We start from the raw sequence: 15,351 nt of genomic DNA on the forward strand, positions 1-15,351 counted from the left end.
TTTGTGCACTACCATGCAGGGTCTAAAGGAAAGTAGAAGGCTGGCGGAAGGTGCAGTAACCCTTCGGGTTGGCAACGGGGCAAAAGTTGCTGCTGTGGCTGTGGGCACCTACCATCTGCGACTACCGTCTGGATTTAGTTTAATACTTAGAGACTGTTATTATGTACCTGTTGCTAGCAGAAATTTGATTTCTGTTCATGTCTAGCACAGGAAGGTCATGTTTTTACATTTGACAAAGACTGCTGTTCTATTTATTTAAGAAATAAAATAGTCGCACGTGGTTTCATGATTGACAGTCTCTATCATTTACATATGGATGTATCTGTGAATGTTACCGAGCAAGATGTGAGTGCCAAAGGATCCAAAAGATCCAGAGATGAGATAAACCAAAGGTATTTGTGGCACCTTAGGCTTGGCCATATTGGAGAGGACAGAATGAACAAAATGGATAAAGATGGGCTTTTAGGCTCATTGACTTCCGAGTCATATCCAGTTTGCAAGACCTGTCTTCAAGGAAAAATGGCTAGACTGCCCTTTGTAGGACATGGGGAGAGGACCATTGAAATACTTACCCTAGTACATACAGATGTATGTGGCCCATTCGATGTGCTAGCCAGGGGACGTTATTCTTACTTCATTACCTTTACCGATGATTATTCACGGTATGGGTATGTGTATCTTATGAGACACAAGTCTGAATCCTTTGAAAAGTTCAAAGAGTTCAAAAATGAAGTAGAAAACAAACTGAAAAACCTCTTAAGGCTCTTCGATCAGATCGAGGAGGAGAATACCTTAGTGGGGAATTCCGGGACTATCTCAAAGAAAACGGCATAGTCTCACAATGGACACCTCCGGGTACACCTCAACTCAACGGGGTGTCAGAGAGGAGGAATCGGACCCTATTGGATATGGTCAGGTCCATGATGAGCTTCACTGATTTACCTATGTTTCTTTGGGGAGATGCCTTACTCACAGCGATTTATTTATTGAATAGAGTTCCCTCTAAATCCGTTCCTACCACACCGTATGAGATATGGCATGGTAAGAAACCAAGTCTGGGTCATCTCAAGATTTGGGGGTGTCCGGCCCACGTCAAGCGACTACAGGCGGACAAGTTAGAGGCTAGGACCATAAGTGCTCGTTTTATAGGATATCCTAAAGAGTCATTAGGATACAATTTTTACGTCTCAGAGGATCACAATGTGTTTGTGAGCCGTCATGCCATCTTCTTGGAAAATCAGTTTATCCTTGATAGAGGCAGTGGGAGGAAAATTGAGCTTGAAGAGAAAGTCTCTGAAAAGCAACGAGTCATGGATCCTAAAGAACCTATTCATAAGGAGCCAGTACACGATGTCCCTCAACCACCTCGTAGATCTAGTAGGGTCTCCCATCCTCCCGATAGATACTTAGGTATACTAGAAGAGGATACCGAGGAAATGTTCCTAGTGGGAGATAGGGATCACATACAGGATCCCAAAACCTACAACGAGGCGATATCTGATATCGATTCCGAGAAATGGCTGAAAGCTATGAAGTCAGAGATAGACTCCATGCATTCCAACCAAGTCTGGACCTTAGTAGATCCACCAGAAGGTATTGTACCTATTGGATGCAAATGGATCTACAAAAGGAAAATAGGTTCGGATGGAGAGGTAGAGACCTATAAGGCAAGGCTTGTGGCAAAAAGGTATAGTCAGCGCGAAGGCATTGACTATCAGGAGACCTTTTCACCTGTAGCCATGCTAAAATCCATCCGAACATTGCTTGCCATTGCAGCATTTCATGATTATGAAATTTGGCAGATGGATGTGAAAACTGCTTTCCTGAATGGATATCTTGATGAAGATATCTATATGGAACAGCCTTTGGGTTTCACTTCCAGTGATGGAGATCACAAGGTCTGCAAGCTGCAAAGGTCCATCTATGGACTAAAGCAAGCCTCTCGGAGTTGGAACACTCGTTTCGATGATGCAATCAAAACGTTTGATTTCATCAAAAAACGAAGAGGAACCATGTGTTTATAAAAAGGTTAGTGGGAGTGCTGTCATTTTTCTCGTACTGTACGTAGATGACATTCTCCTGATTGGGAATGATATTCCCATGTTAACCTCGGTCAAGGTCTGGTTGTCAAAAGAATTCTCCATGAAAGACCTTGGGGAAGCATCCTATATTTTGGGAATAAAGGTCTATAGAGATAGATCTAAAAGGATGCTTGGCCTTTCACAGAAGATGTACATAGAGGAGGTGCTGAAGAGGTTCAGCATGGAAAACTCCAAGAGGGGTCTCTTACCCCTAAGGCATGGAATTCATCTCTCCAAGAAGATGTGCCCCAACACATCTGAGGAGATTCAACGCATGAGCAAGATTCCTTATGCATCGGCAATAGGAAGCCTCATGTATGCCATGCTATGTACACGACCTGATATAGCTCTTGCTGTGAGTGTCACAAGCAGATATCAGTCGAATCCAGGTGAAGAACACTGGACAGCTGTGAAGAACAGTCTTAAGTACTTGAGAAGAACTAAGGACATGTTCTTGGTCTTTGGGAGAAGATCAGAGTTGAAGGTAGAAAGATGCACACATATTGATGATAGAAAGTCAACATCAGAATATGTGCAATTGTGGTTCAGTAAATTGGAAGAGTTCCAAACAACCGATCATTATAGATTCTACCTTAGAAGCTGAATGTTAAGCCGTATCTAAGGGTGCAGTGGAAACCTTCTGATTAAAAGTTAATTGCAGAATTAGGTGTAATGTCATTAGATGCCATGACACTTTACTGCGATAACATTGGCACCATAACACTAGCTATGGAGCCATGGTCTCATCAGAAGTCCAAGCACATAGAGCGGCGCTTCCATTTCATACGCGACTATGATATAGAGGTGCAGAGAGTAGACTCCGCGGATAACGTGGCAGACCCTTTCACTAAGCAGCTGAGTCAGCAAAAGACTGAAGCCCACCTTGAGAAGATGGGCGTAAGATATATGACCAATTGGCTTTAGTGCAAGTGGGAGATTGTTAGATGTATGCCCTAGAAGCCAATTTGGCTGACACATTGTTGATTCTAGGGACATAATTTTGTACTTGACTATTTATTATTGAATAAATAAAAGGCATCTTTTTCATTCATATTGTTTATGTGTCTATGAATCGTCCAAGAAATTAATAAGATGATGATACATATTCTCAAGAGTTGAGAATTTGAGCCATGTATCATTGGTGATTAATTTCTAAATGCTCCTGATCAATGGATCATCACGAGGACGGTGATCGATCCGATCAGTGCACAGATCACTCTCCTTCTGGATGGACGAGACTTGAGTCCACAGTGTAGGGACACTGAAGTGATAGTGCAGGTGCTTGTTAGAGAACAAGGGTACTGAGCGTGACCAAGACAAGAAGTCACTTGGATGTCTATCCACTCGTCAGTGACTTGCTTGATGTTGCAGTAGTGTGACTGGTCCTTTGACCTGCGGTGCTTCGGCTACTCACAGTGAGGTTATTGTAGTTTGACTGCACACATACATGGTCTCTAGCCATATGGGTCCATGCAGTGTAGATTGGCTGCAGTAGGTTCACTGTAGGAGTAGGGTATGCACCTACAAGGAATCTATCGACCTTGATAGAAGAGGAGTGATCCTATGTGATTTGTTAGACTGAGTTCTAAGACCTTGGCCAGGGCAGTAAAGTGGAGAAAGAGTTTTCCACTATCGAACTCAAGTCGAATAAATCTTGACATATGACAGACGATGGGGTTTGACGAGTTGTCCATGACCTCCGTCCTGTAGGGATCCACGATAGTAGGACTGTATCACACGTTAACTGCACCTAGAGGTTCATCATTCCATTCTGCTGGGTAGCCACTACATGCTGCTAGGTGTCACTGGTGGATGGTGGGACTCATAGGGATTATCTTGATGATCGATAAACCCTAATGAGTTGAGTTGGAATCGTTCCAACCCATTGAAAGGAGTTTTCAATGATATAGTGATAGAGATCACAATATATCTCACTACCAGTCAGAATAGAACCTATGGGGTCACACACACTAGAAGTATTGACCGATCCGATGGTTGAAATCGTGATTAGGAATCACAAGAAATCAATTTGATTGATAAAAAGTTGAAGAAGGAAAAAGGAATTAATTAATTGGACTTGAAACAAGAATCCTACTTCGGGTAGGATTCCTAGAGTCCTAATTGGATTAGGACTGGGAATCCTAGTTGGAGTAGGACTGGAATTCCTATTTGGAATAGGATTCCTACAATCCTAATGAGATTAGGAATTTTGAATTAAAATTGGATTCCTACTTGGAGTAGGATTCCTAGAAATCCTAATTGGATTAGGACTTCGGATTCAAATAGAGTCCTAATTGGATTAGGACTAAAATTAAAATACATCCTAATTGGATTAGGATTCCTTAAGTCTAAATTAATTATTAATCTAATGAATCAACATGACTCCTAATTGGATTAGGATTGAAGAGTTCAATTGAGTCATGATTCATTCAAGTCCTAATTGGATTAGGACTAGCATAGATTGAACCCAATTTGGTTAAGCCTAATTGGATTAGGACTTAACCACATTAGGGCATCCAAATCCTTACCTAATGAGGATTAGGGCAACCATGAAGGAGGGGCACACGCCCCTCCTCCTTTCATATTGCTTGGTGCGGCAACAAGAGGGGCCGGCGCCCCTCTTGGAATTATTTCAAGGGAGCTCCTAAAAGTTAGGAGCTCCACTTGTTATTTAAAGAGGGCTTCATGGGGGCTGACCTAATTGAAGAGAAGGCTTCTTCCTTGCTGCCGTACGCCCCCCTCTTGCTCCTCCTTTGGTTCAGCCGCCATTAGCAAAGGGAAAAGAAGAGGAGGCCTCTCCCTCCTCTTGGTCTTCTTCCTTGGCTTCAACGCGTGTGAAGAGAAGAAGGCTGCGAAGGGATTTGATCTTCTTCCTCTTCTTCATCCTTCTTCTTCCTCCTCTCAAGTGCAATCAAGAGTTGATTGAAAGAGAGGACATCAGCCATCAAAGCTATCTCTGCAAGGGAGCTAGTACCCCGGTGAGATAGAGAGCTTGGATCGGATCCTGCTTCGTGTGGATACCCGTAGAGGCCGGACGTTTGAACGGCTTCAAGCGAACCCTCTTCCAATACCACGAATTCAGATTTGCGGTGATCATCTACCCGCGCAAGGTGAAGATTTGATCTTCCTATTAGTTTTAAAAGTTTTAATTCTTACCTAATTACGAAAGGTCTCGAAACAACGTTCATGCGATGAACGTCGAACCCGTGCATGCCGATTCCGCTGCCATCTGAAAAATTTTTGAAATATCAGCGGCATGGGCGGGTTCCCAACACCGGAGTCGACTCGAGCTTGTGCCAGAACCTCTGAAACACTTAGAGTCGACTCGCAATCTTCCGGAGTCGACTCGAGCTTCAGACTATGGTTCAATTGAGTTCAACACTTAGCCAAATTACTTTGAACCAAGGCTCGACGTACTTAAACATAAATTCACATATATTTGCCTGAAACACTAGATTGAATTTATTAGTACAACATGAAATATACTCAAATGCTTTGAACTCATCAAAATCAAATAGGGGTATAATCAATCACTCCACACAAACTCCTCAATAAAACACTTATATTAAAACTCTTCTTAGATGGTTACTATTTATTTTATATTGAAACACTTATGTTTCTTAATGGAACTATATATCGTGCACCATATACATAATACTTATGAGTCCTATTAAACCTCTTTGACTTCTTTTCTTCAAATTGAAACTTTAATCTTCATATTGAACCATGTATCATGTACGTGTATCATATCATATATATCATAAATTATATAATGTGTATCATGAACCGTGTATCTTTTATCATTTATCACGTATCATGAATGATGTATCATATAACATATACTTTTTGTTGTAGATGGAAGAGAATGGAAGGGAGTCTGGTGAGGTGGAGTTCTATACGATGACTCATACCCACCAAGATGGCAGCTTTATCTAGGAGGAGTCGAGAGAGACAGTCGTATGTATTGATAGTCTATTTGTGCAAAGATTTGTAGTTTTATTGTTTCAAGCATTAGTATGTGACTTTTTTTTCTTAAATATAGGAGAGGGCTACATCGTTTATAGCAGAGTGTGTCAAAAACATGATCATCTGGAAAAATTAGTCACATCGAAGCTCAAGTATTGATTGAATTGATGGGACCGGAGCGTTATGGTTGAGTGAGGAGTTATGGCGTTGGAGTTACCATACTCAATTGTCTGCAGTGAGTAGATATACCTAAGATGCTAGATATATTTGTAGCACTACAGAGGTTCATAGGCTAGAGGCAAAGATGGAGGAGATAAGTGTGAGGCCCCGTGTGGGCGTGTGTTTAATCCCACATCGATTATTCTCTCGAAAGATCTTGGATACTTATACAGGATCAAGAAATCCAAATAATACATTTTGGCTAGTTATTTTGGATGATGTCCTAGGTTATTACAAATGGTATCAGAGGATATCTGATCTTTAACCTATGTGGACTAGGAGACATTGTGGCATAGATCTATTAGGGTTGACCACCAGCCGATCGTGATACTTGTGATTAAATTTGAATGAATTTGAATTCTTAACCTGATGAGGACATCAGAACTTAAACGAAGGGTGCATATGAGGACTCGTGTGAGCATGCATTTAATTCCATATCGTTATTTGCTAGGTAGATCTTGGGTACATATAAATCCAAATCATACCTTCCGACTAGTAATTTTGGGTGAGGTCTTGAGTTGTTACAATGAGTTAGAGCCATCAGACAAAGATATAATCTTTGAGGGCTCAGCTTAACTAGATTGCAACCTTATTGCATAGGTTTATCCCTCCTTAGGTAAATAACTATATCTCTTTGAATATTTTATATAATTATCATATATATATTTTGTATGAGCTTAATGATTTATAACACTTTGTAATTTTTATATTTTCAACTTCTAAAGTTTCTATCTTTTCTTTATAGGTTTGTGATAATTTCAGAAGTCATAGAGATGATAATGATGATGCCATGGACCCCTAATAACCCTTAAACTATTTTTTAGGAGTTTTATGTGTATATTTTTATATTTTTCAAAGCACATTGAGTTGCAATAGACTTTCAATCATGTTTGACAATGTAATTGTAATCATATTTGACAATATATAGAATTGATATTTTTATATATGATTTATGTGTTATTATATGACTTATGTTATGTATATGTTTGGTGCATATATTTGTATACAGAGTTTTTTATTTTTTTAAAAAAATAATTTACACTTACGATACAATAAAGCGTCTCTATATTTTAAAGTTAACGATGCTTTAAAGCATTGTTAAAATATAAATAAACAATGCAAATAAGCATCGTTGGTTGAATATTAGCGACGCTAATTTGCGTCGTTAATTAGCTACACAAATAAGCATCACTAATATAGGATGCTTTAGTGCGGATGCTTAAGCATCGGGGATTAGCGACGCTTATAAACATCATTCGTTATAAATTCTGATGCGAACCAAAAACGTCATAAAATTATCTTCCCACGGTTGTATTGCCAACGCTTTTGCGACACTTTAAAAAGCACCGGGAAGCTGACATGCAATGCTTTTTCGCAACGATAAATGCATTAAAAAGCGTCAGCAATGCCAAATGTCTATTTAGTGTAAGGTGCGTGGCTCGATTAGTTTGGATTCAGTATTGTTGATTCGTCGATGGAGAGCATGGACTCGGGATCGGTCTTGGCAGAGAATTTGGCCGGGGTTCAGGTCTTTCCATTGGCCAACGAGTGAACATGAGCTGTGGCGGCGAACGACCTTCAACCTATTGCTGTTGGATTCTACAAAATACCCGACAGGTTAATTGGAAGAAAGAGCCTGTTGCTTCTGCCTTGATATCACTACCGGCTACTCTTTTCTCAAACTTAATTTATCTAATTCGTTTGAAAGTGGAAGAAATGGGTGTCTACTTTCCATAATTTTCATTTAATCCCTCTTTTAACTTCTTTTATAATTTTGAAGTAATGAGAAATGGATATTGGGTTGAATAAATCAAGATAAGTTGATTTTATTTCATTTTATTCCCTAAACTGGTTGATGGTTCATATCTTCTTTGTGCTGCATCCAATATTAATGAGCCTGACATGTACAAATAGGTTCGTGGTATGGCTTATTTGGTGAACACAGTTTTTGGAAATAAGTAAAGCCAATGTTAGTTAAGCAGACCTGCTTGTGCGGTTAATGTTGAGGAGCAAGGGGCACTTGGTAGCAAAGAGGTGATGCTAATTAGATGAAAGTTTTGTGATTCGTACCCATTAACCTGAGAAGCAATACAATAAAGAGGAAGAGATAGGAGAAGCCAGAAGAAGCTGGAGTAAAGGGAACCCCTCGTTTTTTCTGGTATCGCCATATGCCGCAGACGGTACGTACCTAGGGGCTTTTCCTTGGCTGAGGAGCGGAGAACGAGGTCGGAAGGATTAATTTGGTTAGCTTGTCAAGGGGCGGGCTGTGCAATAAGGCTTCACTTTTGGGTTTCGGACTACATGTTTGTCGTCTGATCTCCTGTACTGGCGTCGACACTACAAAAGAAGGAATAATTCCCGGCGCTTTTTTTTGTCTCTACCGACGCTTATAAGCGTCGGCGAATTCCCAGCCCACGCGACCCAAAGCGTGGGTCAGACGTCGAGCAGGTGGGCGTGGGTCCGGTTTTTGCCGACGCTAAGAGAAAGCGTCGGCAAAAACAGGGATTTGCCGACGCTAATGAAAGCGTCGGGAAAAACGGCTTTTCCGACGCTTTAAAGCGTCGATAAAGCCCAGTTTGCGTTTTCGCCGACGCTTTAAAGCGTCGGGAAAAACAGACGCTAGACCAAAAATTGCCGACGCTTGTGAAAAGCGTCGGCAAAAAAGCGTCGGTAAACCCTACTTTTTCTGTAGTGCGATAATGGATTTTTTTTTTTGGGGGGGGGGGGGGGGAGAAAGTAAAAAAATACAAAGAAGCTTTGGGACGGTAGTAAGTATTCCTAGAAATAAATTGCTGATGATGACATATCTATGATTAGTGCATACACGACTTGCACAAAAATATAACATAAAAGAGGACAAGAACTTCAGATAGAGAACATGGAAGAGAAAGTTCTATTCAAAATCTAAGTTAACAAGGATAGAGAAAACAAAGATAACAGGGAAACTGGAGACGAACCCATTAGATTATCTGTTCCATGATAAGTGGCTAAATGAGAGGAGATACAGCTCGTCACGCCCAAAGCCATTAACACAAGCTGGGCGTTTTGATGAACGGCCATACATCCTGTGAAATCGAACCCCACAAGACATACAAAATATGTCAAATGATTTCATAATTCTAAAAGTAGCATTGTCCATGCCACAGTAAATAGGCAGTGGCATTTAGAGCATTTCTTCATTCTGTTATAAAAAAATTAAATAAGTCAATTTTGATGATTGAAAATTTATTTAAATAATATCTAGAAGTTTCCATTATCATAGTTTAAATATACTACATAAATTTGATCAAAAATTTATTTTAGCAAAGAGACTAGATCCTAATCTCTTGAACACACTCCCAACCTTGTCCACTACTGCTCCAGTATATGAAGGATAGAAAAAGAAAGTTGAGCTGACTGTTTAATGAGTTACCTCGACACTTCTAGTAGATCAAGTATATGATATTCAAAAGTAAGTTCAAATAGACCAATATATTATTATCATCATTTGCAAAAAAATAAAGTTTGCAATTTCAACATAAAAAACATGCTTGTGTGTGTATATAAACATAATGATTTACTTTCCAAAATTCTAGTATAAAAACCAGATTTGATATATCTTATTGAGAAAAATTCTTTTATTCATCACACAAAAAATTTTAACTAAATTTCTTGCTCTCTCTTAGCCTTTACAATTATGGCCACAATCAGCCTTGTGATAAGGCTTAAAATGGCTAGTTTCTGAATTTATCATATACCAACGATCGGTCTCTCAACTAGATTATTGCTATTTTATGCTCCACAATTTCTCTTTTGACTTTCTAGGACTTGTAACCTCAAGGCATACTCAACACTTGCATATCAACCTATTCTTCAATGATTCTTCCCAGCCATATGCCATGTCTTCGTGCATGGATCATATAACTATAAAAGTTTTGCTGACCAAGTCAAATTTGCTCGGAATTCGACATGGAAGTTAATTTCTATGGACTTGTAGACCCTTTGTCATGTAAAAATGTTCTCACAAAGTGATTATTTTAAAAACCCTTCCATGATGCCCATTCTTTGATAATGATGTTGCACCTAACTTCATTTTCTCCGATGACTAGACGCATAGAACAGCCAAAACATCGAAACTTGTAATTAGTGAGGACGAGCTCAAATGAAGATCCAATTTTTATCATGCCAAACATAAATTAGCACGACTATAATCATGCTACTTTTTTTAATAATTAAGTAGAGGGACTATTTCGTCATACACTACGCTGGTTCTCTTTTTATTCTGTTTTCTTCTACCATGAGCTCTTTCTTTTTCTTCTCTCCTGGTTGCTTGATCAATCAGTTTATCTATCATGCTCCCAACCATTGTGTTCGACCAATTAATTACAACCGTTGGCACCAAACCCAATTCTTCTATTTGCGATGTCATAAACCACATTAAACCGCTTCTGCTGCGCGTTGCCGATGATGCCAAAGTCCTTGGCATCGCCATTGGGGGCGAACGCCAGGCACGCCTGCGAAACGTTGGGCACGTATAGTATGCCGGAGAAGTCGACGTTAAGGGTAGTCCCGCCTCCAAACATCAGCGCCACCGTCGGCACCGACACCGTGTCATAGCCTGTGAAATCATAGCATGTGTCCAGTATCGACAGAGCCGGCGCCATCTTGTACCTGGTCATCTGCTGATGGAACGCCAACCGAAGGGCGGCGTAGGCCGATGGAGGCAATCTGCTGATCACCGTGCCGGAATCGAGCAGCGTCCCGGCATTAGAGAACACCGTCGGAGATATTTGAAGCTGCTTGCCGCCGACTTGGATTGCCACGAGATCAAGGAAGTAGAATGAAGGCGAGTCGGAGACTGTCTGCATTGGCGTGAACTGGATGTTCGAAAGTGGACCACTGCCTAGTGTCAGATAGCCCGTCGAGCTCGATGTGGATGGAAGGCAGTAAGAGAAGACACCGCCATACTTTGGCGACGATTGCGATACTAGCGATACTGGTCTACGCCCTAGACCGAGCAAACCGGCGGCCCTACCAAAGAGCCCCTCGTTCTGATCGCCGCAGCCGAACAAGAAATTCGGCAGCACGTCGGAGGGCGTCAGTGTGAGGGTGTCGCTGCCGAAGAAGCCCATCGACTGGGAGTTATCGCCGTATTCGACTTCATAGCGGCACCTGCCGGCCGAGCAGTCGGGAGAGTCGAGCTTCATACAACTGGGGGAGCTGCAGGAGATGTTGGAATAGGTAGAGGATTGAGATGGGTCGAAGAGTGGCTGCTGTTGGGAGTAGCAGTTACCATCACTGCACGGCTGGCACTGGATCCATGTGATGTCGCTGCCGGTGTCGAAGATCACCGTGAAGTCCTTCTTAGGAGTGCCGAAACCGACGCTGACGACGTAATTGCCGGTCCCGATCGAGCCGCCGGAGTTGGCGGGGATAGTTGTGGCGAGCGAGGCACGAGTGCCGTTGGAGGCGATGGAGATCTGGCGTTGGAGCCAGTTGACTCGAGCTTGGTCCTGGTTGAGGAGTTTGATGTTGGCTGGCTTCCGGCCGGGGGTCAGCGGCGAGCATGGGCCGTGCCGGTGGACTACTTTCATCATGGACGGGTTTGAATCTGTGGAATTATAATTGTCCGTAGATTTAGCAAAGAGACAATGTCATAGGCTACTGGAGCTTCCAATTACATGCTACATTTATTTCAAAAAATCTCGACATACTGCACCTTCTCATTAAAATGCCATGCAGCAGCCCCCCAAAAAAACAGAAACAAAAATAAAATTAAAAGCAGCATGATATGCACTGAAACTTTCATGAAGAACCGGCGCCGGTTGCCTATCCTTGCATATAGTTTATATTTTGTTTGTGTATCTTTTGGTAAATTTCTGAGTAATTAATGTAAGATATCCATTTGGTTACGGAGATAATTTGAAGAATATGTTTAATTTATTGCTTAACTTTCTGGCCAGCATATTGCCTACAAAAGCTTTCCAAATCCTTGCATCATATACCTAGCTACCGTGACATGAAGATCCTCTATATACATTTATATATAGGATTTTTTGCATGTATAGTCTCCAAATATATAAAATTATATGAATACTCTCGTAAAAATTGCCATTTGCATATATATTCTAATAAAATATTTTTTTTGCATGTATAATTTATTTTACTTTATTTTTTTATATATGTACCCATACCATCTAATGCCATTATCAAATAAACGATTTAAAATTTAAATGATTGAAGTATTCTTACAAATAGATATGCAAAAGGAAAACTTTATATGGATATAAATGTAAATAGCAACTTTACGATGGTATTCATGTAATTACATATAGTTAGGAGGATACACTTAAAAAAAAATCAATAAAAAATGATCAAAATCCAGTAAAGATAATTTATTAATAAAAAAGATAACAAAAAAGATTAAATCATATTAATATCAATTTTTATAGAATAAATTATGTTGCTTTTTATATCCTAACATCATCTACCTACCGTGACATGAAGATCTTTTATATACATTTATATATACCATATGCATTCTGAAAAATGGGACTGAGTGGCTTTGACTTGGTTGACCAGGAACCACACAATCTCGTATACCCTCCCATTCCCAAGAAAGCAAATTAGGCATCAAGACCAGCGAAACTGACATGTCCTTTCCGTCTTTTATCTAAGTATTTCAGAACATCAATTCTTTGTCGAGGAACTCTTTTGAGAAATTTTGAAACACAAAATGTGTATTAGTGTGCGTAACCTGAAAATTATGTCTAAAGTGCTTAATTTGAGCTAAAAGAATGTGCAACCTCTTTATTTATTATGTTTTCCGAAGGAGGTGGCAGAACTGAATTTTCAACTAAAACTTTTGAGCAATTTTCAAAGGTCAGCCAGAATTCACCACGCCAATATCTTTGTCATGCATCAACGACACATTAATATATTCTCCCCAGTCTTTTTGGGAAGAATGTTCTACGCAATCTTTCTCTTTAACAAGGAAAGCCAAGTGTAAATGATTAGATATATTTTACACCAACCTCTCGGTGAGGAGCAAACTGAGCTCGGCAGCAAAGAGCGAACACCAACCACGTATCGGCTTTCCGTCTCCCTTCCATAGACTCGCGGAGCCTGGAGAAGAGTAAAAGCTAGAAGAAAAAGGGCACAACAAGAGCAGAGTGAGGAATGGAGAAGAGCCATGACGGAGAGTTTATACTCTCTAAATTTGCTGCGCACTTGGAAGGAAGGATAGGACTGATTTATATAGACACAGATGCCCCACTTTGCGCGTTAATTAACGCGTCACTCTTACGACCACACAAGTCCTTCGTTTAGAGGATTTGGTACACTTCCACTCTAGAGAACAGAAGAAGGGTTGGCCACTTCGGCTCCACAAAATGGTGGAAAGTAGATGTTCTACGTCCTGGAACGCACTAGTTGGACGTGTAGATGACGTACGAAATCAGTGGCGTTGACTGCAAGTCAAAATATAATAATCCTTTGGGGAAGACAAGTTATTACCGTATTATATAATGGATTCGGTCGCCAATCCTTGCAGAAATCTTAGCTTTGAATGGAAACATTTTCTCAATTTAGACAACTTTAACGGTGAGAAATTTGCTGAATAGAAAAAGAACTAACTCTTCTATATTTTAGCATGATGAGTAGAAAGTATAGAATTGACTCTTTGAAGAAGACTTCCATAGACTAATGGATGCTATTTTCAGAAAGTCTAGACATATGCCTGCCGAGAAAATTTCCGCAGCCTTGCTATCGGTGGTTTAGTTAAAATCTTGAAAAGGTCGAAAAAACCTAAAAAAATTGAGAAGCATATATGGCCATAAAAATCTCATGGTTTCAATTAATTAACATCAATGTTACCATGTTGTCAGCAATCTTACGAGGTGTTTGGCATGGGGTGATCCACCTAGGATCAAGGGTGATCTAGACAAATATGATAAGATTACCGTGTTTGGTTATACTCTAGTGATCCTATGTGGTAGTGATCCCAAATCATCCCCAATTTGGAAATCACTGCCCAACTCGGTTCTAGAAAACCCTTCCTTGGGTATGGGAATCCAAAAGCACCCTCAGTGGTGATCTTGGGATAAAATTTTAGGATAATTTTGCTTCTCGATCCAATAGTTGAGTATTGGCCAAATCTCTACGCATTGCATGTGAGAGATTTCAAGAAAGTACCGTTCGGAAAAAAGAGCCATTCAAGAAAGAGCATCTCCGAGGAAGTGCCTAAGGGGAATTTGCATTCCCATCTTGTTTTCTTCCTTTTCTTTGTTTTTTTGCCCACAGTGATTTCTTGATGTTGTGAGGCATTATTTTTTTTATTTTTTTATTTCTTGGTATTTTGCTTTTTTGATTTTTTATGTTTGATTGAGTTCTCTTGTTTTCTTGAAAGTTGATATCCATGCGGAAAATCATGTTTTCTTTCATCCTATATGTCTGCCTATATATCTGCAATGCATTGATTTTTTAATAAGATTTTTGAGATGCAAAGATTTTTTTCTTCTATAGCTCTGTCATGTAGATTTGCTTTGAGATATTTGATCAAAATTTATTGTGCACAAATTTTTTGGAGCGGTGTCCATGCACTAGACGTTGAGTTCATCGATATCCTTGTTTTCTTTTTGAAATGGCAAGCTGTACATATTCAGACCAGCCATATGTTCATAAAGGGTAATGAGCCAACAAACCGGTTGGCTAAAAGGGCCATTAATACCAAAGAGTATCAGCTTTGGGTGGCTGATTTCCCTTGTGACCTCACCGATTCCCATAAACCCCCTCCTCCCCCAAATACGGTAGAGAATAGCTTCAAGGATAAGGAAGAGCAATTAATGGTGCCTTAGTTCAGTCTATGCATATCATGTCTCTTTATAATATATAAAGCAATCAAAATATTTTCCCTCTGCCCAATGTGAAATGTATTTTCTTCCATTCCTTTTTTGGATGGAATTTTCTTTCCCATTCTTCTACTGACAATGGAATAACAAGAAACCTGTGTACCTAAAGGGGAAATATGCTGTGAATTTACGTGGAATAACTACTTAGAAAAATTTCTGGCTTCCATCTGCTAATTATCCTTGATTTATCCTAACAT

At 40.1% G+C, this 15,351-nt stretch overlaps 1 protein-coding gene across 1 annotated transcript; it reads right to left on the minus strand.

The window, feature by feature from the left end:
- Positions 1–10,437: 10,437 nt before the first annotated feature.
- Positions 10,438–13,465, minus strand: LOC103718934 (aspartyl protease family protein At5g10770-like). The gene is made up of 2 exons (XM_008807947.4): positions 13,280–13,465; positions 10,438–11,856 (listed from the first exon to the last, which is right to left on the minus strand). The coding sequence occupies exons 1-2, from the start codon at positions 13,437–13,439 to the stop codon at positions 10,625–10,627; spliced, it is 1,392 nt and encodes a 463-aa protein (XP_008806169.2). The 5' UTR covers positions 13,440–13,465; the 3' UTR covers positions 10,438–10,624.
- Positions 13,466–15,351: the final 1,886 nt, after the last annotated feature.

Source organism: Phoenix dactylifera, unplaced genomic scaffold (assembly GCF_009389715.1).
Source record: "Phoenix dactylifera cultivar Barhee BC4 unplaced genomic scaffold, palm_55x_up_171113_PBpolish2nd_filt_p 000265F, whole genome shotgun sequence".
In the NCBI taxonomy this organism is placed as follows: Eukaryota; Viridiplantae; Streptophyta; class Magnoliopsida; order Arecales; family Arecaceae; genus Phoenix; species Phoenix dactylifera.

Excerpts from the sequence above, each read along its gene's own strand:
- LOC103718934 (XM_008807947.4), bottom strand. The coding sequence starts at position 13,439 with ATGGCTCTTCTCCATTCCTCACTCTGCTCTTGTTGTGCCCTTTTTCTT. Across the intron at positions 11,857-13,279 it reads AGTTTGCTCCTCACCGAGAG|ATTCAAACCCGTCCATGATG; the intron begins GTTGGTGTAAAA and ends ATAATTCCACAG.